Consider the following 22,517-nt stretch of genomic DNA (forward strand, 5'->3'; position numbering starts at 1 on the left):
AGTCTTCAGATTATTATTTTTATTTTTAAATGTCAAAGATTTTCATGCAATGCCGGACGACGTCTAGGCACAAAGTGAAAGCGACGGATCTCCGATGTATACTAGTTCAGCCAGCCAATGTAACACGCTTGCAGTTTCTACAATCTATTTCACCAGTGGCCTACTTCTATTAGATAGGCTACATATTTTTTTATATTTATATATATACTATAGTCATCCTTAAATATTTTCCAATTAAATCTGACTACTGATTTTCCAGTTGCCTACAAACGCATCACAATAAGTTATCATACAAAGTAGTTGGAAACTTACCTTAAACACCTCTATTAATGGTTAATTGTCACAATTTACGCTGTTTTACGATTTTGCTGTAAGAACTGAGATGTTTTTTTTCAGAACTGACAAGGTTTTTTTTCTCCAGACCAGCCGGCTAGTGCGTAAAATTCGCCGCGTATCTACAGGGATGCGAAGTATGCCCGGAATGGGAGCAGGAATGAAATGAACGCAAAGATTGAGTTTTCGGGGCGGGGCGTGAGTGGCGTCATTCTAAACTCTGAAGCCATTGAGCCAGACGGGTGGGAGGGACTGTACACACTCAACAAAAGAACAGTAGTGCGCCCAAACTTCCTTCAAAAGACAAAACGAAAAATCTGTGCATATTATACCTAGACTATCCACTAACTCTCTTTGATATTTCTGTTTAGAAAAAAAAGACAACTTTGATTCTAAGAATGATCCACGAACTAATAAGACTGTTGGTTGGCATTATACTATCAATAGGATAACTTTCTTTCCAAATTGACATTGTAAAAAAAACAAAAAAAAATGTAGGTATTTATTGTGTAGCAGAAAAGAGAACGTTACCGTCAAAGCTGATTTTCAAGCTGCCCAGCAATGCACCTGAATTGTTATTATCATGGCATGTCTGTTGGTGTCAAGTCTATAACCTTCCATCCTGCAGCATGTGGATGGAACTGTACCTACAGCTGACCTGATGACCAAATCATTACTTTTGACCATTACAAAAGGCTGTAAGGTCATAAACGGAGAGGGAGTGTTTCACAACCACTTGTTTGCAAACGTGTAAAAGCCAACTCATCTTTCAAGGAGATAAATCATCACAATTAGATTAAGGACATCTATTTTTAGTTAAACGTTTATACCTCTATCTAATCATACCAACATTTATGAATTAATATGCACCCTTGCAGCACTGCCTCTGACTTTTAAGGAGTTGTTTTTTGAAACTCATCCCAGCTCAGGTTTCAGCCCTGGGGCACTTAAGCCATGTCTTCAGATGAGGAGGGTCTTGGCACAAAGCCAAGAGGTATTCCTGGGTCATGACCTGAGTCAGCAGCCACAACCTGACACCAGGGCATCCTGACCCCTCTCAGAGCCGGTCTCTTTATCCACAGCAGGGGACAGATAAGATTGTCCTCCCCATTTCTCAAATCGCTCAGCAATACACGCATGCACACAATCACGCTCACACAAACACACACGCAAATAGAAGCGCGCAGCACGGACGCACACACAGGCACAGAGGATATGACGCTGCGTTGTCAATATAATACACATGCAGAGCAATTTTCATGGAAACCAGAAACATGACTAAAAACAGTCATGATTAAGTAGAGAAACGCTTGCCTCTCCATCATAATAAGTGTGTTGTTTAATGTCTCTGCTGGCTTAAATTGACCCCTCTCACCCTGAGGTCAGAGGTTAAATTGGCCTGATTTACTACCCTATACCGGTGACGTATGATCTCTCCTAATCCATCTCCCAGAACAGCCAACAACATAATAGATCCTGGGAGTTAAATACTTAGGGGGATGGACAGGGGATGAAACACACGGAGAACATTATATATTGTATAATAAACATTATTTTGTATAAAATAAAAATGCTAAGGTGCTCTGCCTTCACTCTTCTCTGCCTCGGCCCGTGACAGTCCCTTGGCTGCAGTATCATGAACTGGCTACTTGTTTTGAACATCATTTGCCTTCGACAGAAGAGCTGGTCAATTAGATCTCAGCATGTGAGCAGTCGCCATCTTGTGGTCAGAAGAAAGCAGTGTTGATCGGGGTAAATAGAATGACAGGAAGGGATGCGGCAATGCTTGAGCATCCAAATGCTTTCAGGTCATTGGCAATTGAGCCTCTGGGACAGTCATTTGAGTTTGAACCATACAGTGATTGAGCATAGTTTAACTTCTTATTTTTTCCAGGCAGCATAAATTCACTTCATTATTACACTGTCGTTATACCACAAGGTCATCTGATGGGACAAACATATGACAGTTGTCAACGGGAGCAGATTTTATGATATTTAAAGCACGGGGTGGACTACGCAGGATTTATTTAATTGTTTTAAATTGGTCATATAATCCACTCTTTCAATAACTTAGATGGCACCTGCATTCTCTATGCACGTCCATGTATATCAAATGGTCTGATAAATGAAGTGTACTTCATTGAAGGGTATGTACATTCATGGTCATGGTTCTTCTAGTGGATTGTGTTAGAGAATAACTGGTTAGCTGCAGGCCTTTTCAATGCGACATTTGAAGGGGTTGATGTCACTATACACATACAGTGCATTCGGAATGTATTGAGACCCCTTGACTTTTAACATAACGTTTTAAAAGGCTTATTTAGTCAAATTGATGAAATTGTTCCCCCCTCATCAATCTACAGACAATAACCCATAATGACAAAGCAAAAACACTTTTAGTATTTTTTTGCAAGAAAATTTATGAAATATCATATTTACATAATTATTCAGACCCTTTACTCAGTACTTAGTTGAAGCACCTTTGGCAGCAATTACAGACTCAAGTCTTCTTGGGTATGATGCTACAAGCTTGGCACACCTGTATTTCAGGAGTTTCTCCCATTCTTCTCTGCAGATCCTCTCATGCTTTGTCAGGTTTGATGGGGAGCGTCTCTCCAGAGATGTTTGATCGGGTTCAAGGCTGGGCCACTCAAGGACATTCAGAGACGTGTCCCGAAGCCACTCCTGTGTTGTTTTGGCTGTGTGCTTAGGGTTGTTGTATTGTTGTAAGGTGAACCTTCACCCCAGTCAGAGGTCCTGAGAGCTCTGGAGCAGGTTTTCATCAAGGATCTCTCTGTACTTTGCGCCGTTCGTCTTTCCCTCAAACCTGACTAGTCTCCCTGCCACTGAAAAACATTGCCACAGCATGATGCTGCCACCACGTTTCACCGTAGGGATGGTGCCAGGTTTCCTCCAGGCCAAAGCATTCAATCTTGGTTTCATCAGGCCAGAGAATCTAATTTCTCAAGGTCTGAGTCCTTTAGGTGACTTCTGGAAAACTCCAAGCAGGTGGTCGTGTGCCTTTTATTGAGGAGTGGCTTCCGTTTTGCCACTTGGCCATTAAGGCCTGATTGTTGGAGTGCTGCAGAGATGGCTTTCCTTCTGGAAGGTTCTCCCATCTCCACAGAGGAACTCTGTCAGAGTGACCATCGGGTTCTTGGCCACCTCCCTGACCAAGGCCCTTCTCCCGAATGCTCAGTTTGGCTGGGCAGCCTGCTCTAAGAAGAGTGTTGGTGGTTTCAAACAACTTCCATTTAAGAACGATGGGGGCTACTGTGTTCTTGGGGACCTTCAATGCTGCTGAAATTTTCTGGTACCCTTCCCCCGATCTGTGCCTCGACACAATCCTGTCTCAGAGCTCTACAGACAATTCCTTCTATCTCATGGCTTGTTTTTTTGCTCTGACATGCACTGTCAAGTGGGGGTTCTTATATAGACAGGTGTGGGCCTTTCCAAATCATGTCCAATCAATTGAATTTACCACAGGTGGGCTCCAATCAAGTTGTAGAAACATCAAGGATGGTCAATGGAAACAGGATGCACCGGAGTTCAATTTCAAATCTCATAGCAATGGGTCTGAATATTTATGTAAATAAGGTACTTTTTATTTTGAATAAATTAACAGTTTTCACTTTGTCATTATGGGGTAGTGTAGGAAATTGATGATGAAAATGTTTTTTTTCCATTTAAAAAAAAGGCTGTAACATATCAAAATGTGGAAAAAGTCAAGGGGTCTGAATACTTTCCAAATGCACAGAAAATACATGAATGTTTGTGCAATCGCCTCTCTGATTCATAGTCCACAGGGCTGCTTGTGATGTTACGGGTGAATGCCTCAGCCTTTGATGTGGCCCTGCTTTCTTAGCAGCATGTGAAAATCCCAACACTTGAAGGAGAAAGGGCAGCCAGGTTACATGACCCCTAGCGAAACGGGCCTAACAGAGCAGACATTGTGTGCGTTTCTTTGGAGTTATTATGGTGTTTAGCCTACATGTGTTCAGCTTTTTCCAAAAAATGAATGATCAATCCTCACATGCAAATAAAGGAGGCCAAATGTATCAAATTGTCTTCTTCACATCTCTGCCAATGGTCCCTTCTCTTCCTCTGCTGTACTCTCTATACTCTTATGCCTGCTAAAAGGTGAGGTACAAGAGGCAGAGACTCGGCAGATGCACAAGCACTAGCTCTGCTGTGAGGAAAAGTAATGAAAGGAATAAAGGGGAGAGGGATGTAGAGGGAGAGAGATAGGGGGTAATTACCCTCTAATGGGGGTAACACTACTATTCAGCAGTCAGGGCACCTTACACGACCAGTCAATTACTCTGCTGTCGTTTTCTGTTATTTTCTCTCTATAGGGCGGACGCGTACTCAAATGTACTGAAAGCTCTCTCCCTTAGCTTTAGTGATAATAGCTCAGTAGTGAATGTGTCAGAGGCAGAGCAATTGGAAACTAACGTTATGATGGTCGTAGTGGCTTCATACTAGCCGGACTGACATCTGGCTTCAACTGAGAAATAAAGCACAGCTCTACCCTATTCTTACAGGGACAACCAACTATCATATAGGTTGCACTAACAGACACGACCTGGTACATTGGTGCACTGGTTTACTTTCCCCTTTAAAATGATCAAATACAGAAAGAACCTTGTTTTTCTGCCGTTTTCCCCCAACAGTGACCACCTGCTCCCAATCTTTAATAGTATCGCAGAGCTGACAATCTTTAATAGTATTGTAGAGGTCACTCAGCTCTATTGTAGAATATATGACAGGAAAGGCTGAGACCCGCTAGAAATACTGCTCTGATCAAACCTCAGGTTCCCAAAATATATCCTATTCTGAAGAGGGAAGTGAGGGCGCTGGTAACATTGCAGTAATGGAATAACATTCAATCACCATAATATCCACAGACAATGTTTTATTTCAGAATTAACAGATGAGCAATAGAAACTACGGATGAATTAACTCAAAATACAAAAGCTTGTAGTGTATACCATTTGAAAAAGTGTTTGCAAAACCCCCAATTCTCACACATTTGACAAATCTTTAAAAGACCTCTGCATTAGTGAGCGAGGTCACACTTGATTTGGATAGTCCGGATTATCCATCTGTAGATGCTCTACAGATAGTATGACTATATGTTGATAAGGTTACGGTTAGGGTAAAGAATAAGGGTCAGGGTTAAAGGATATGATTAGTAGGTACAGTGCATTCAGGAAGGATTCAGACCCATTCCCTTTTTTCACGTTTTGTTACGTTAGCCCTTTTCTAAAATAGATAATTTGTTCCCTCAATCTACACACAATACTCCATAATGACAAAGCGGTTCTGAATAACCTGTTTTCGATTTGTCATTATAGGGTATTGTGTATAGATTGATGAGGGGGGGACCATTTAATCCATTTTAGAATAAGGCTGTAATGTAACAAAATGTGGAAAAAGTCAAAAGGTCTGAATACTTTACGAATGCACTGTAGTGGAAATGTTACTGATAGTCTATAGAGCAGTGATCTCCAAGGCATTCCTAGTCTAATCGCCAAACGTTTCTGTAAACAAAAAAAACAGCAGTAAGCCTTGTGTTCCTATTTTATTAATTCATCTTGCGCTGTCAGTGGTAGACGCACTCGATTCAACTGCCCTGTATGCTGGGTAGGCGATGTGTTCCCATTTCATAAGTCTGAAGGTACAAACTATGCCTTCCCGGTGGGAGCAAATTAAGTGAAGTGTAGGTGTACCACTGGCCAATCGAATGGCTCAGATTAACATATCTGCAGTAAAAGTAGCAGGCGTAAAAGAACGCTACAGCAAAGTTGAGGCTGTAAGATTTTTAAATGTTTAAAAACCATGACCAGAGAGAGACTCAACAAATACAGCAAATAATGAGTAGGAAAGTGTATCGATTGGCTTGCGTTATTATTAGCGGCTTCAGTCTTATTTAATATCGAGGAATATCTCACTTTCTCTGTTCATAGGAGTAACATGATTTTGTGCATGACACAGAAATAATGCGGTGCGACTCGAGTTTCACCATCAGCTGGAAGACGGTGGCCCTTCTTGGTCAGTGTCAGCGGAGGAAAGAGAGAGCAGAGGGATGTTGAGACGGACCCTCAGTCTGCTGCGCTCTCCCTCCGCTGAGACTGACCATCAGATGCAGGCACCGTGAGACCAGTAAACAGAAAAAAAGTGAATTATTTAAAATGTACGCTCACTCAGCCGTGCTTCACAAGTAATACAACAACTGATCTATTATTGGTGTGATCCTATAGCCTACATCAAATATATATATTTTTTTAATGGTCTGAAGAATAACAATGCATTTGACAGGGCAATTCAAGCAAAGCCAATATGCAGTGATAATGTTCTGTACAAACCTCATTAAATACAGTGCTGTTTTTAATAGGGTGATGTTGCATAGGTTTACGTTCAAGTTATTATTATTATTTTTTTTTAAACACATGTTCCACAGTAGAGCTCGGCTTGCATTTTGACTCAGAAACTGATGGACTCCAAAAAGGTTGGTGACCACTGCTGTAGAACATCTACAGATGGACTATCCAAACAAAGTGTTACCGTGAGGGAGACCTTCCGTTCCTTTACAAAGATTGTTTTAACATTACAACATTTTAGGAATTTCAGTTTGGGGTTATTAAAACATTTAACATATATGAGACGTGCAAAGCAGTTTTGAGAATAAAGAAAAAGAGCATATTCAGTCACAGTCAGCACTTTAAGTGGTGTCTTCCTAATAAATGGCATGCAGTACAGTCTTTTTATTATTAAAAAGGCACTTATCCACTAGTGAAAGTAGAAAACAGCTAAGTGAATGAGAAGGCCAGGTGCACACAAAAGCACAATAAATGTAGGTTAACAAACATTTGTTTAGTAAATAAATGAAACTTTAGCGATGGACTTTAACTTTAGCGATGGAAACATGAAGAAATTTCATCACTATATCAACCTTTTGAAATATGACATTAAGAAAAAAAATAATGGAATTTTCATCTATTAAAAATATAATTAAAATACCAATCATACAATGACTGTTTTTACTTAGACTAATATGCATTCATTTAAGAAACAAAAATACATACACTATGTAGTGTATTTTAAAATGTCAAACAGCACATACAATAGTAGAAGTTATTATTATAGCACATCAAATATTTGGAATAATGGAATCTATAAAAAAAATATTGATAATACCAATGCTGAATGTCCTGAATTGGTTCGTAGTGTTCTTTTCAAGGGACAACTTCCTTTGAAGCATGTAATTGGGGAAAAACGCTTGAAACTTGAATGTGATGCCCCATAAAATGAGTCACCCCCAACACAGCATATTCACTCCACGTTTCTGTACCTGGTGAAGAGGTTGTACAGCACCCTCAGGGTTGACTTGAGGTCACAGTTCACGATATCTGGGAAATAAGGGAATTAATAACATTTAAATAAACACAGACAGCAATCTCTCTAAAAAATAAAAAGATGTTTTGATAGAGTCAATACCAGTAAAATATTTTTTTTTAAATTGAATTCTATCAGGATATGTGGTATAAAGGAAATGTTTTGACCATGAGAAATGATTCAGGTACAACACTGCCAATGAAAAAGGTACACCGACCATGAATGTGTCTCAACACGCATTCACAGACACACTACTACATAATACTAAGGACAAACTAACAAATACGTCACGTAAACGCACAAACCTCAACAAGTAAACATATCCATTAAGGGGCTTGGTGTGTTGTGCTTTTACTTTAGCAAAGTGTGGCATTTAAGATTTACTGAATGGATTTGTACCGTAGAGGAGCATATAGCCAATTCTCTCGGAACAGTTTGAATGGAAGATACAGCAATATTCTCACATAAGTTTTGCTTTCAGGGCTTCTTGCCTGACAGCATTCTCACAAAAAAAATACTGGACTTTAAATTAGGAGGCAAATGTAATTTCCAGAATGAATCTTCTTAAAAATAAGAAAACGGACAAAAGCAATACAAAAAATAATTGTCAATGGGAACTATATAAACAGCATCCTAAAGGAGAACACCTACCTTCAGGTCTAGGTTTGGGTCTCTCCAAACCTCCGTCTTGCATCAGCTCAAAAGAGAAGGACACGTTGTGCACCTGCATGAGAAACACAATGACAACAACATTACACAACAGAAGAGCAAGCCACACACAGAGTATGAGGAAACAGCTCCTAAACCATAACACACCTATACAATTCACACAAGTCATTACAGCTCCCCTACCACAGGTTCCTAGGTGTGTAAACATCAGCTCAATAAACCCATAAGCTCTTTACAGCTGGACAAACAGTCACTCAGCACCAGGCAAAAAGGAGGGGGGGAGGGGGGGTTCTATCAGAATCTGGTTGTTGTTTGGTTCATGTAAAAGTGTGGTACTGAGTGAATGTGGGAAGCCTTAGAACAGACCAGCTAGGAGGTGAAGGCAATTAAGGAAATATGGAGTGGATAATTAGTAGCCAAAGCTTAAGAGAAAGAGAGCGCTTGAGACAGAAGAAAGAGTGAGAGAGCAAAATAAAAGGAAGAAGTTAAAAATCAAGCAATACCAAGACTGACCATTGGAGGATTCCTTCAGGCGAGTACCAGGGACTCCTATATAGCAGCTGTCCCTGAAAAGACCCCTTTGTCCCTTCTCCCCCCTCTCCCTGCATTAGCGCTAATCTCCTGGCCACTTATTGATTTTCTGTGCAGGAGCAGATTACAGATGCTGCCTGCCGGGTGCCCACTGCCTGGCACAGCACAGCCGGCTGGAGAGGACCCAGTCTCAGGCCTGACAGGGCATCCCTTTAGAAAGCCTGCTAAGAATAGCCGTCAAGAGGCTTTGGGTTGCACATTGTCTGGCTGACAATATGGAATAATCTTCATGATAAATACTAATATCAGCAAATATAATTAATCACTGAGGGATTAGCCATCTTGAAGTAAAAAGTTATGCAAATGTTTGAATTAAACAATTAGGGCCTGAAAAAAAACAATAATTTGCTGGAAATGTATGAAATGGAACAAAACAAAGACTAGTGTGTTCACTGTCATTAACGTGTACCACACCGAGCAAAGATAGAATTTGGAAAAATGGAGAGTAAATGTCAACATACCTGTTGTTCAAAGTTCTCAGGAGTCAGGAAGAAATTATAGAGTGGAACAAAGTAGCCCTCCAGCAATCCCATCAGCAGAACAAGGTACACACCGTCAGCAAACTAAAGAATAAAAAAAACATGCTTATTCATATCAATATACAAGAGGTATGATTCTAATTAGATACAGTTGAAGTCGGAAGTTTACATACACTTAGGTTGGAGTCATTAAAACTTGTTTTTCAACCACTCCACAAATTTCTTGTTAACAAACTATGGTTTTGGCAAGTCGGTTAGCACATCTACTTAGTGCATGACAAGTAATTTTTCTAACAATTATAGGTACAAAAGTATCTATATCCACAGTAAAACAAGTCCTATATCGACACAACCTGAAAGGCCGCTCAGCAAGGAAGAAGCCACTGCTCCAAAACCGCCATAAAAAAAGCAAGACTATGGTTTGCAACTGCACATTTTTTTTTGTTTTTTTTTGTCACATGGGGACAAAGGTCGTACTTTTTGGAGAAATGTCCTCTGGTCTGATGAAACAAAAATAGAACTGTTTGGCCATAATGACCATTGCTATGTTTGGAGGAAAAAGGGGAACGCTTGCAAGCCGAAGAACACCATCTCAACCGTGAAGCGCGGGTGTGGCAGCATCATGTTGTGGGGGTGCTTTACTGCAGGAGGGACTGGTGCATTTCACAAAATAGATGGCATCATGAGGATGGACAATTATGTGGATATATTGAAGCAACATCTCAAGACAGACAGGAAGTTAAAGCTTGGTCGCAAATGTGTCTTCCGAATGGACAATGACCCCAAGCATACTTCCAAAGTTGTGTCAAAATGGCTTAAGGACAACAAAGTCAAGGTATTGGAGTGGCAATCACAAAGCCCAGACCTCAATCCTATAGAATATTTGTGGGCAGAACTGAAAAAGCGTGTGCGAGCAAGGAGGCCCACAAACCTGACTCAGTTACACCAGCACTGTCAGGAAGAATGCGCCAAAATTCACCTAACTTATTGTGGGAAGCTTGTGTAAGGCTACCCGAAACGTTTGACCCAAGTTAAACAATTTAAAGGCAATGCTACCAAATACTAATTGAGTGTATGTAAACTTCTGACCCACTGGGAATGTGATGAAATAAATAAAAGCTGAAATAAATCCTTCTCGCTACTATTATTCTGACATTTCACATTCTTAAAATAAAGTGGTGATCCGAACTGACCTAAGACAGGGAATGTTTACTAGGATTAAATGTCAGGAATTGTGAAAAACTGAGTTTAAACGTATTTGGCTAAGGTGTATGTAAACTTCTGATTTCAACTGTAATTCTAGTTCATACTGTACCTGTGTGTCCAGTTCAGCCACCTCCAGATTGAGCTTGTTCAAGTGTTTGTTCACAAAGGTGATGAGAGTCTGTGGAAACAGCAGTCATTTCTGTGAGGCACGCCAACAGTACAACAGAAAACTCTACTATTACTAGTATTAACACACACTACCTTTTTTACCACATTGAGCTTGTCTGGAGCGTGATCAAACAGGGTGTCGAAAGCATCTCGCTCTTAATGGATGGAGAGAACAGTCATACCGTTACTAACAGAAACGAGGTAAAAAGCATCAAGGTTGTCATATACTGAAAACAGCAATTTAAAATAAAAAATAAGTGTCAAATTTACTGCGACTGATTAAAAGATGCATTAGGAGAGAATAGACCAAGTAGAAGGCATACCATGTCTGCCAGATAAAGCCCTGAGGGAAAAGAGAAAAACAAAAAAGATATAAAAGCGCCATTTGGTCAACAAGGACAGCTCACGAAGAACTTCATTAAAATGTTTACAATGTACATTTACATTTTAGTAATTTAGCAGATGGACACTCTTATCCAGTGCGAATTACAGTAGTGAGCGAGTACATTTTCATACTGGTCCCCAATGGGATTCGAACCCACAACCCTGGCGTTGCAAGCGCCTTGCTCTACCAAGTGAGCCACATGGGATTATTCCACAACTACTAAATCTTTCAAATTACTACCAATTCTACAAGGTATGACCCCAAACATCGAGAAAAGGCAACTCTCCTCAATGTAATCCTCACAAATATTCCTGATAGGCATCAGTCTGGAATTTTCTGTAATGACCTTAGTGATCACTGTTTTACAGCCTGTGTCTGCTGCTCAATGAAACAACCTGTCTTGATTGTCATAGACGCTTGCTAAAAAAATTTAAATGAGCAAGGCTTCCTTCATGAACTGGTCTCTAAAATGGTATAGAATCAGCTACATCCCCTCTGTCGAAGACACTTGGACCTTCTTTTCTTGATATTTTCAGTGGTATTGTTAACAAACACGCTCCCATAAAGAAAATTAGTATTAAAAACTGGTCTAGCCCCTGGTTCGACTGGGATCTTGCAGAGTTACTCCACCTCAAGAACTGCATTTGGCGAAAGGCTCGGCACACGCATACTCCGGCTGACTGTTTCTCGTTCAGGCAAATGAGAAATAAGTGCACTTAGGCTATCCGGAAGGCCAAAGTTAGTTACTTTAAGGAGCAGTTCTCTCTCTGTGGGTCTAACCCCAAGAAGTTGTGGAAAACGGTTAAAGACCAGGGGAATAAACCCTCCTCCTCACAGTTACCCATGTCCATTAATGTTGATGATGTGGTTGCTCAGCACAAGGCTGAGCTCTTTAATCACCACTTCATTAAGTCAGGATTCCTATTGGACTCAGCCATGCCTCCTTGCCCGTTCAACATTTCCTCATCTCCCACCCCTTCTAATGCGACTATCCCCGATTCTTCTCCTTCTTTTTCCCCTGCCCGCTACAAAGTTTCTCCCTGCAGGCAGTCACTGAGTCCGAGGTGCTAAAGGAGCACCTTAAACTTGACCCCCAAAAAACATCTGGGTCAGATGGTTTAGCCTCTTTCTTCATTAACGTTGCTGCCCCTGTCATCGCCAAGTCTGTCGCTCCTTTCTGGGGAGGTTCCCATTGCTTGGAAGGCAGCCACCGTTCGTCCTTTATTTAAAAGGGGGAGATCAAGCTGATCCTAACTGTTATAGGCCCATTTCTATTTTGCCCCATTTATCAAAAGTGTTGGAAAAACTTGTCAATAATCAACTGACTGGCTTTCTTGATGTCTATAGTATTCTTCCGGGTATGCAATCTGGTTTCCGCTCAGGTTATGGATGTGTAACTGCAACCTTAAGAAGGTCTTAAATGATGTCACCATTGCCCTTGATTCTAAGCAATGTTGTGCTGCTATTTTTATTGACTTGGCCAAAGCTTTTAATACGGTAGACCATTCCTTTCTTGCCGGCTAAGGAGTATTGGTGTCTCTGATGGGTCTTTGGCCTGGTTTGCTAACTACCTCTCAAAGAGTGCAGTGCATAAAGTCAAAATCTGCTGTCTCAGCCACTGCCTGTCACCAAGAGAGTACCCCAAGGCTCGATCCTAGGTCCCCCGCACTTCTCAATTTACATCAACATAGCTCAGGCAGTAGGAAGTGCTCTCATCCATTTATATGCAGATGGTAGTCCTCTACTCAGCTGGCCCATCCCCGGATATTGTGTTAAATGCTCTAAAACAAAGCTTTCTTAGTGTCCAACAAGCTTTCACTACCTTTAATCTTGTTCTGAACAACTCCAAAACAAAGGTCATCTGGTTTGTTAAGAAGAATGCCCCTCTCCCCACAGGTGTTATTACTACCTCTGAGGGTTTAGAGCTTGAGGTAGTCACCTCATACAAGTACTTGGGAGTATGGATAGACAGTACACTGTTCTTCTCTCAGCACATATCAAAGCTGCAGGCTAAAGTTAAATCTAGACTTGGTTTCCTCTATCGTAATCACTCCTCTTCACCCCAGCTGCAAACTAACCCTGATTCAGAGGACCATCCTACCCATGCTAGATTACAGAGACATAATTTATAGATCGGCAGGTAAGTGTGCTCTCAAGCAGCTAGATGTTCTTTACCATTTGGCCATCAGATTTGCCACCAATGCTCCTTATAGGACACATCACTGCACTCTATACTCCTCTGTAAACTGTTCATCTCTGTATACCTGTCGCAAGACCCACTGGTTGATGCTTATTTATAAAACCCTCTTAGGCCTCACTCCCCCTTATCTGAGAAGTCTACTACAGCCCTCATCCTCCACATACAACACCATTCTGCCAGTCACATTCTGTTAAAGGTCCCCAAAGCACACACATCCCTGGGTCACTCCTCTTCTCAGTTCACTGCAGCTAGCAACTGGAACGAGCTGCAACAAACACTCAAACTGGACAGTTTTATCTCAATCTCTTCATTCAAAGACTCAATCATGGACACTCTTACTGACAGTTGTGGCTGCTTTGTGTGATGTATTGTTGTCTCTACCTTCTAGCCCTTTACGCTGTTGTCTGTGCCCAATAAAGTTTGTACCATGTTTTGTGCTGCTACCATGTTATGTTGCCTTACTATGTTCTTGTCTTAGGTCTCTCTTTACATAGTGTTGTCTCTCTTGTCCTATATTTATATGTACTTATTTTTAATCCCAGGCCCCCGTAGGAGGCCTTTTGGTAGGCCGTCATTGTTAATAAGAATGTGTTCTTAACTGACTTGCCTAGTTAAAAAAATAAAATAAATAAATACTTTTGATACATTGATATCAACCTGATACAGAGGAATGTTGGTGGTGAATACAGTAATGTTGTTGTACACAAGCGATTAACCTTACTGAACATTAACAGAATGGGCCACTAGGCATTGTCACACATGTTGAGTCAAGGGGCTGCTGCAACATCCCAACAGCTATCACACAAAAGAGGGCCAACGAGGAATGGCTTAGACACGCACAAACACACGCACATACGACACCCTTTCTCTTCATGGTGTAATCACTGATGGCAGGGCAACGGTCCTGGTCATATGAAAACAGCCCTGTGACCGTAACCATGATATGAGCGCTTTGCTCACCCACTAATCTCCCCAGCTGCTCTGGACCTGCTGGTCCGCTCCAACCTCAGCTGGGGCAACGCTACAATGGCAAGGAACCCTCACGGCCCTGTTTATACAATGGTCGACTGTGTTCATACACACTGGTGAAATAATTGTGCTTGAAAAACGTATTAATAGGATGCGGTTGTTACATAAAGGCTACAGAGGGGATTGCATTTGAGAGATACAAATCTATATCAAAGTACTTCATATTGTAAATAGGAGATCGCATTGTGTTTTGGGGAAGACAGTGGTATGTGGTTTACTGCTGTGGTGAACCCATCCCTATTTCTGACAAAACAGAGCTCTCACACTGAGTGAGAAGGAGTGTGTTCTCTCAATGACTGGTTCATCCCATCAGAGAAAAACGTGACCTACTCCGTATTGCCCGTGATCTCCTCCTGGATCTGGCGAGATTGCAGAATCCCCTCCCTTTTCTGAGAGAAAATAAAGAAAAAAAGAAACAGGAAAAGGAACAGAGTAAATAGGCATTTTAAGTCAGATTTAGCCAGAATGCGGTTTTAACCAATCAGCATTCAGGATTAGACCCACCCGTGGTTTAATTTGACAAAGTATTGTAGTACTGCAATTTATCGTAAAACAGCATTTATAAGCATGTATAGCGAAGTTATTATAACATGTAACAAAACAGGTGTATGACCTGAGACTTCTATCAAGTTTCATTCATGTGTACTATGCACCAAGCAAAATAAGAGGATTTACAGTACCTGAACCACCACTACTTGGATGGACACGTGATCAGGAAGTCTGATTGGTGCTCTGAAGTGCTGAGATAGCGCCACCAACAGGTGAAGAATGGCCACTATACTCTTAGCATGGACCGCTGGGCAAGAGACCGACAGAAATGGGGATTTGCTTTAGTTTTCATTGGTTGGAAGAACAATCAATGAAGGAAACAATGTTTTGATTCCCGCCTAATAAAAAGAAGCTAAATTAAAGGAGAGGTATCTAAAAGCCCTCTGATATCAGCCTGACCCTCTCAGCCTAAGAGGATCAGAACAGAAGTGTGTGGTACATCGCCCTTAAGTGTTTTCTTCAGCTTAAAAGAAAAAGGTTGAAAGCAGGGAACAACGCATTGATTTGGTTGGCGCTTGGTTGACAGAATTCTGCTGTAAATTCGATCAAAAATGCCATCATATCATACAAGTGTTCCTCTTTCGTGATGTAGTCATGCATTTACCTCTTACCGTAAGCTGAGATCCACATTAGCGCCACTGGATACCCCAGGCACATTTGTTATGGTTTTTGAAAAGCAAAGTAATACAAAAAATAAATCGCACATACTCTGCTGTTCTATCACGTGCCATGATTAAAACAGTGTTGTTTTAAGTCACATCTTTGTTGTTTGGAATATTGCAAACAGACGTGGCAGTTTCACCGCTACGGATTCCAACTTTAATGAATATGTATATTTCTGGACTTACTTCCCTCAAATCAGTTCATCCCTACAACTCCCTTTCCTTTTCTCATAGATGTACGCTAATGATAAAACACAAGCTAGAACGCTATTACCAGTGTTATCGTATTCTTGTTAAAAGCCTCATAAAATAGAGACATCACGGCAAACCTAAAGTGCTTTAACTAAATGTACTGTATGGACAGACATTCCTTCTCCATTAGAGACGGCTCAATGGGAAGCAGAGAAAACTCGACGACCAGTGTATGGACTGGTAACAAGCTGAAGCCCCCATGTATTCCACCTGTCTGACCACTTTGGCTCACTCAACAACGACTGTATGCTGAGTCTCTCTCACCAAAGAGAGGAAAATGGACTGAAACATGGAGGGACTGTCCAATAAGAACTCTTGTTATCATTTTCCGTTTGCCTAATGTCTTGCTACGGTGTGCCCTAATTAATACGACCAAATTCTCAGCCTCTACTTACAGTCCACGTTCCATTTGATGCTCCTGGCAGAGACCTTGATGGAGTCGTTGATCCTCTCCAGCACCGTCTGTAGTTTCTGTTTCTGGGCGATCTCCGACTGGGTCACCTCAGCTACGTTTAGCTTCTCCCCCTCCAGCTTCTCTGAAACACATATACAAAGAAAACAGAATGTATTAAATTTGGTCGGGGGTCTTTAGCATAAATACAGGCATTTGCACAATGAGAGAAAGGCCTGAGAGAAAATGGTCAGAGGGAGAAGGCGAGCGGTAGTACCATTAAATGGACTTGTTCCTCACCAAAGAGTTTCTGCAGAACCTGCCCGTCGTATAGATCCTCAGCCAGGTCCTTCACGATGATCCTCTCCCCCACCAACACATCATTGATCCAGTCGATCAACACCTTCTGGAGTTCCTGTAGTTTCTGGTCGTTCTTGGAGTTGGGGTCGACCATGGTGCGGACCTCATTCTCCTCTGTAGGAACAGAAAGCAAGATTAGGTATAGCCAGTGTCAAGGCGTCTCATCTTCTATGGCCAGGGATCTCAGATAGGGACTGCACTGTACTGCACTGCACTTACCTAGCATGGTGTCTTCTGGGTCCAGTTCGTATTGGGTGGGGCTCAAGGGCAGGTTGATGGCGTTCATCCCCTCTTCCTGGAGCTCAGACACTGTAGGGAGAGCACGTCACGTCACTCACAAGGCATCCTCTCAAACCGCCATCATTGAGTGCAACAGCTATAAATTCACGTAGGTTGTACGTGGCTTACTGTTTGTGCCTCCTAACTGTGATAATTCGGCAAAAAAAAAAAAAGAAGCTTTCTACAACTTAGGCTACTACACGTTTCATATTGCTCAGTACTTTGCTGCTCTTAGGACCAGCTAAGCGTTTGCCAGTATGGCAAATCCAGCAGACATAAGCACGGAGGGTCAGGGGAAATGAGAGGTTGTTGTTAAGGCGGGGGACAACTACTAGGATAGGGACCAGCACATGATAGCACTGTAATAGTGTTCCCACACCACTAACACACTAGCTAACTACTACCACAGCTATTTGGTCAACATAGCCTAGCGCTAACACAGGACCGGGCTTTGCCTTCTTTATAATGTCTAATATGGTATATTATTGAGGCGTAGCGGTTATTTCTGGAAGTGGTTTCACCCGTCAAGGAATATTTTCTTAGAAGCGGCTGCTCATTGGAAAAACACGGCAATTTTATCTCAAGTCCAGGTAATGCCCTTCTGTCCTCCAGACAGGCATTTCCTCATAGTCTACTACTTATTGGCCCTCATCCGTACACTCCTCCTCCCTAGGCTATATCTCACAACAGAGGAGACGTGTTCTAAAGGGGATGATTCTTATGTATTCTTAAATCAATAGCAGCAGCTAAAATTGATTCTTAAACCAATATCACGTTTTCTCCTTAGATCACTGCACCACCTCAGCTTTCTGTGTCACCGTTCCTAAAGTCAGCTTTATCTGATCTGACACTGTTCTCAGTTAATCAAGATAATGTACTTTCCCCACCTGTTAGTAGCCCATTTATCACACAGAACTTCCTGGTTTCCCATCAACCCCTGCCTTGCCCAAGCATGCTTTTCACTATACTGCTTCGTGTCAGTTTCAGTGACACCTGTAGTGGTGTGAACATCCTGTGCTGGTTTTCTCAGCCTTCCTTCCCAGCGAGGATGACATCCTCATAATCAACACCATCAGCAGCCCTAATTCGGACCGCTTGTGTAGCGTCATATCAAGACTAAGGAGAATATCCTGTGCCTTGACAGAACGACACACAGTGCCTTCAGAAAGTATTCACTTTTTCCAGATTTTGTTGTGTTACAGCCTGAATTTAAAATTGATTAATGGACATACAATTATCTGTAAGGTCCGTCAGTTGAGGCGTGAATTTCAAAAACAGATTCAACCACAAAGACCAGGGAGGTTTTCCAATGCCTCGCAAAGAAGGGCACCTATTGGTAGATGGGGGGGGGGGGGGGCAGACATTGAATATCCATTTGAGCATGGTGAAATTATTAACTACACATTGGATAGCATATAAATTCACTCAGTCACTACAATGATACAGACGTCCTTTCCAATTCAGTTGCCGGAGAGGAAGGAAACCGCTCAGGGATTTCACAATGAGGCCAATGGTGACTTTAAAACCATGAAAGTTTAATGGCTGTGAAGGGAGAAAACTGAGGATGGATCAACAATGTTGTTACTCTGCAATACTAACCTAATTGACAGAGTGAAAAGGAAGCCTGTACAGAATACAAATATTCCAAAACAGTTGTCCTGTCTGCAACAAGGCACTAAATAGTACGGCAAAAAAATGTAGCAAAGCAATTCGCTTTTTGTCTTTAATACAAAGTGTTATTGGATTTGCCCCAAACATATAACATTAGTGAGTACCACTCTGCATATTTTCAAACATAGTGGCAGTGGTGTGAAGTACTTAAGTAGCACTTCAAAGTATTTTTTACCTAAGTACTTTTTGGGGGTATCTGTACTTTACTATTTATATTTTTGCCAACTTTTACTTCACTACATTCCTTAAGAAAATAATGTACTTTTTACTCCATACATTTGTCCTGGCACCCAAAAGTACTCGTTACATTTTGACAGGAAAATGGTCCATTTCACACACTTATCAAGAGAACATCCCTGGTCATCCATACTGCCTTTGATCTGGCGGACTCACTAAACACAAATGCTTTGTTTGTAAATTGTCGGAGTGTTGGAGTGTGGCCCCAACTAACCACCAAAAAATGTAAATAAAACTGTGCTGTCTGGTTTGCTTAATATAGGGAATTTGAATTGGTTTATACTTTTCCTCTTGATACTTTAGTACATTCTAGCAATTCCATTTACTTATGATACTTAAGTATATTTAAAACCCAAATACTTTAAGACTTAATCAAGTAGTATTTTACTGGGTGACTTTCACTTGAGTCTTTTTAAATTAAGGGTATCTTTACTTTTACTCAAGTATGACAATTGAGTACTTTTTCCATCACTGGATAGTGTTACGGGTATGATTTTAAATCGCTAAGGACTGGGGAGTTTTTCAGGATAAGAAAATAAACAGCGCTAAGCAGAGACAAAATTCTAGTTCAGTCTTTTTCACCAGACACTGGGAGATGAATTCACCTTTCAACAGGACAATAACCTAAAACACAAAGCCAAATCTACACGAGAGTTGCTTACCAAGAAGACAATGAATGTTCCTGAGTGGCTGAGTTACAGTTGACTTAAATCTACAGCAAGACCTGAAAATGGTTAAGGAATAATCAACAACCAATATGACAGAGCTTGAAGAATTTTGAAAAGAGTAATGGAATTGTGTAAATGTTGCACAATCCAGGTGTTGAAAGCTCTTCGAGACTTACCCAGAAAGACTCACAAATGCTTCTACAAAGTATTACCTCAGGGGTGTGAATACTTATGTAAATGAGATATATATGCATTACATTTTCAATGAATTAGCAAACATTTCTCAAAACATGTTTTCACTTTGTCATTATGGGGTATTGTGTGTAGATGGGTGACAATAACCTTTTTAATCCATTTTGAACTCAGGCTGTAACCGAGCAGTCACTTTATCCCTACCTACATGTACAAATTACCTCGACTAACCTGTACCCCCGGCCCCCCACACATTGACTCGGAACCGGTACCCCCTGTATATAGCCTCGTTGTCATTTTTAAGTGATACTTTTTATTGTTATGAAAATATTTTCTGAACTCTATTTCTTGAACTGCATTGTTGGTTAAAATTATTCGGCATATAGGACAAATAAAATTTGATATGTGGAATAAGTAAAGGGGTATGAATACTTTGAGGGCACTGTATGCCTTCTCTCAGAAATAATTATATGACTGAAAATTGCATGCATCAGCGTGTCTACAACAAAATAGAGGAACTGTCACTGCCCTCCCAATCCCACATTTAAATAATCTCCATAAACAATGTCCCCTTGACCAGCAGAGATTCACACACAGAGCATGTGATGCTATGAGTTGGGGTGCTAATCCTATCCCAGACCTGCTACAGACACTGGGTCTCCATTCCTCGTCTACTTTCCTTCATATGAACTGATGTGAAGGACCTGGATTGGTGAAAGCAAGTAACGGGTAGGTATCCACCACACATTGCTTACACCCATCCTGCAACACCATCTATGTGTAAATGAAGGAAGGGAAAGCAGCAAAGGACGCCACTTTAGATTGTTGAAATGCAGCCACAGTGTTTCTCCTTCCTCTCCTCATGCTCCAGCAGTGGGTGGGTGAATACTAACAGGCGTTCTTACCTGGTGGGCAGAGTGCTCCACAGCCCATCTCTCCATTCTCTGGGTTTCCAGCATCTTCCCTTCACTGACTCATCCTCTCCTCCAGCCTGCTTAACATCCACTGTCCTATCTCTAACACTCTCTGTCTCGCCCCTTTCCTCCCTCTCCCGCCGCGGTCCAATCAACAGGCTTGTTCAAGGCCGTGCCCCCTCTCTTCCTCCCCATCGTAAAATGTCAGAGAGCTTTAAATTAAATATACTGCCGCAACGCGGGACCAGAGATGCTTTCCATCAAATCACTAGGAACACACTGCGGACATCCTGGCCAGTGTGCTCCACTGTGGATGTGTATGAGGGAGAGACGGGATAGGGCTCAGCTGTGGTGTGTCAACCACTCAGCCCTGTGAACCCTGATTGATACAAACCAATCATAACACAAGTGCAGGGCCGGACAAACACATTTTGGGGGCCCCCTGGAGATCGGGGGCACTCTGAACAGGACAAACGAAGTGGGAACATTTCCACTTAATGTGCATCTAATTCATTTGATGATGATCCTACCTCATTTGCACATGCTGTACATAGATTTTTCTACTGTATTATCGATTGTATGTTTGTTTATTCCATGTGTAACTCTGTGTTGTTGTTGTATGTGTTATACTGCTTTGCTTTATCTTGGCCAGGTCGCAGTTGCAAATGAGAACTTGTTCTCAACTAGCCTACCTGGTTAAATAGTGGTGAAATAAAAAACAAAATCAAAAACGGAACTTGAGGAAAAACAATGGGCAACTCGTTCATTTTATAGGTGTGTTAATCTCGTAGCAGTGAAATAAAGGACATACACTAGCAGTGCAGCTGCTCCTGGAGTTGTGTTTGCTCTTGTCTCATTCCAGAGTAATTGCATCTGAAGTAGTAGCATACCCTACATGGCAACCATAGCCTGCAGCTACAGTGAGTAACTCTACCAGGCACTGCATGCGCTCCCAAGCTGCCCTGCAGGCCAACTCGGGTCAATACAAGAACGTTGAATTACAAGAAAGTGAGTGTGTACGCTAGTTTACCGATATTTATGTAGTCTCTTCAATTAATCTGCAGTTCGGAAAGCAGGCAAAGGCGATATTCCTTTACCAATAACGAATAGACAGAATCAGACAATGGTCGAGGCGTGACTTCATTACACAACGGATGAAACAATGTTGTAGCGACTAGCTAATTACAATGAGCTACACGGTCGTTCCATAAAATACTTATTTTCTGCTTGTGCTTTGCTGATGGTTTTTATTTGTTTTTTTATACACATGCCACTTCACGCAAGTAAAGTTTAGACATGGTCGTGACAGTATTGTTTTGATCAGAAATGTACCTTCTTTTGCCTTCTTTCTTCTTACTAAAGTTCCTCCAAGTTTTCCCAGGAACGAGTCATCTTTCTTTCTGGAAGAGGGTGATTTCGGAGTCGTCGGCGACGGAGAGGATGGCGACTTTTGCGGCGAAGTAGCCATGATACAATTTATCCAAAAGTACAACCAATATTGTAAAAGTTGAGTGGGTCTCTGAAATAAATAGATTTTCAAGTCAAGTTCTGCTCAAATCAATTTTCACTCCCTAAAGCGGAAACGGAATATCATCCAGGCTTAAATCCCTTCCTTGTTCCCTCCCCTATTTCTATTGTAAATAAAACCCTACTGGCTGAATAGATTGTAGTTAGCAACTGGCCCCTGTTTGCTTTGACCAGTGTGCTATGTAACTTCTGATTTATCACAAACACATTTCCTCATTATCATATTTTTCTAGTGATATCAGTAAGGATGCATAGAAATTGTTATAGGCGTTATTCTAATACCACCAAAATAGGCTTTGATCCTCAAAAAGTTCAACAGATGCACTATTGAAAGCATCTTGATTGGCTGCATCACCG

At 41.4% G+C, this 22,517-nt stretch overlaps 2 protein-coding genes across 4 annotated transcripts in view; both read right to left on the reverse strand.

Moving 5' to 3' along the window:
- The window catches only part of LOC110523724 (transcriptional enhancer factor TEF-1), a 41,653-nt gene extending 41,107 nt beyond the window's left edge, over window positions 1–546 (reverse strand). The window contains exon 1 of one of the 2 annotated variants that reach the window (XM_021602691.3): window positions 313–546. The gene's annotated coding sequence lies outside the window, so the exon portion shown is untranslated. The remainder of the gene's footprint in view (window positions 1–312) is intronic. The other variant, XM_090232376.1, reaches the window with a different exon arrangement.
- Window positions 547–5,233: 4,687 nt separating this feature from the next.
- parvaa (parvin, alpha a) lies at window positions 5,234–22,260 on the reverse strand. Of its 2 annotated transcripts, none has more exons than XM_021602711.3 (12): window positions 21,966–22,260; window positions 16,892–16,981; window positions 16,613–16,786; window positions 16,317–16,457; window positions 15,139–15,254; window positions 14,789–14,847; window positions 11,168–11,187; window positions 10,938–10,999; window positions 10,786–10,854; window positions 9,453–9,554; window positions 8,383–8,455; window positions 5,234–7,745 (listed from the first exon to the last, which is right to left on the reverse strand). In XM_021602711.3, the coding sequence occupies exons 1-12, from the start codon at window positions 22,099–22,101 to the stop codon at window positions 7,669–7,671; spliced, it is 1,119 nt and encodes a 372-aa protein (XP_021458386.1). In that variant the 5' UTR covers window positions 22,102–22,260; the 3' UTR covers window positions 5,234–7,668. The 2 variants fall into 2 exon arrangements, with proteins under 2 accessions (XP_021458386.1, XP_021458396.1); XM_021602721.3 differs by lacking the exon at window positions 21,966–22,260 and adding an exon at window positions 20,625–20,758.
- Between the last annotated feature and the right edge of the window lie 257 nt (window positions 22,261–22,517).

This window comes from Oncorhynchus mykiss, chromosome 1 (assembly GCF_057628025.1).
Source record: "Oncorhynchus mykiss isolate SJ-2025 chromosome 1, ASM5762802v1, whole genome shotgun sequence".
Lineage (NCBI taxonomy): Eukaryota > Metazoa > Chordata > Actinopteri > Salmoniformes > Salmonidae > Oncorhynchus > Oncorhynchus mykiss.

What these genes read in the sequence shown, in the direction of transcription:
- parvaa (XM_021602711.3), bottom strand. Translation starts at nt 22,101, where the DNA reads ATGGCTACTTCGCCGCAAAAGTCGCCATCCTCTCCGTCGCCGACGACT. An exon ending in TCCAAGTAGTGGTGGTTCAG is followed by an intron (nt 14,848 to 15,138) that starts GTACTGTAAATC and finishes ATTTTCTCTCAG; the next exon opens with AAAAGGGAGGGGATTCTGCA. An exon ending in AGCTCAATGTGGTAAAAAAG is followed by an intron (nt 10,855 to 10,937) that starts GTAGTGTGTGTT and finishes CTGTTTCCACAG; the next exon opens with ACTCTCATCACCTTTGTGAA.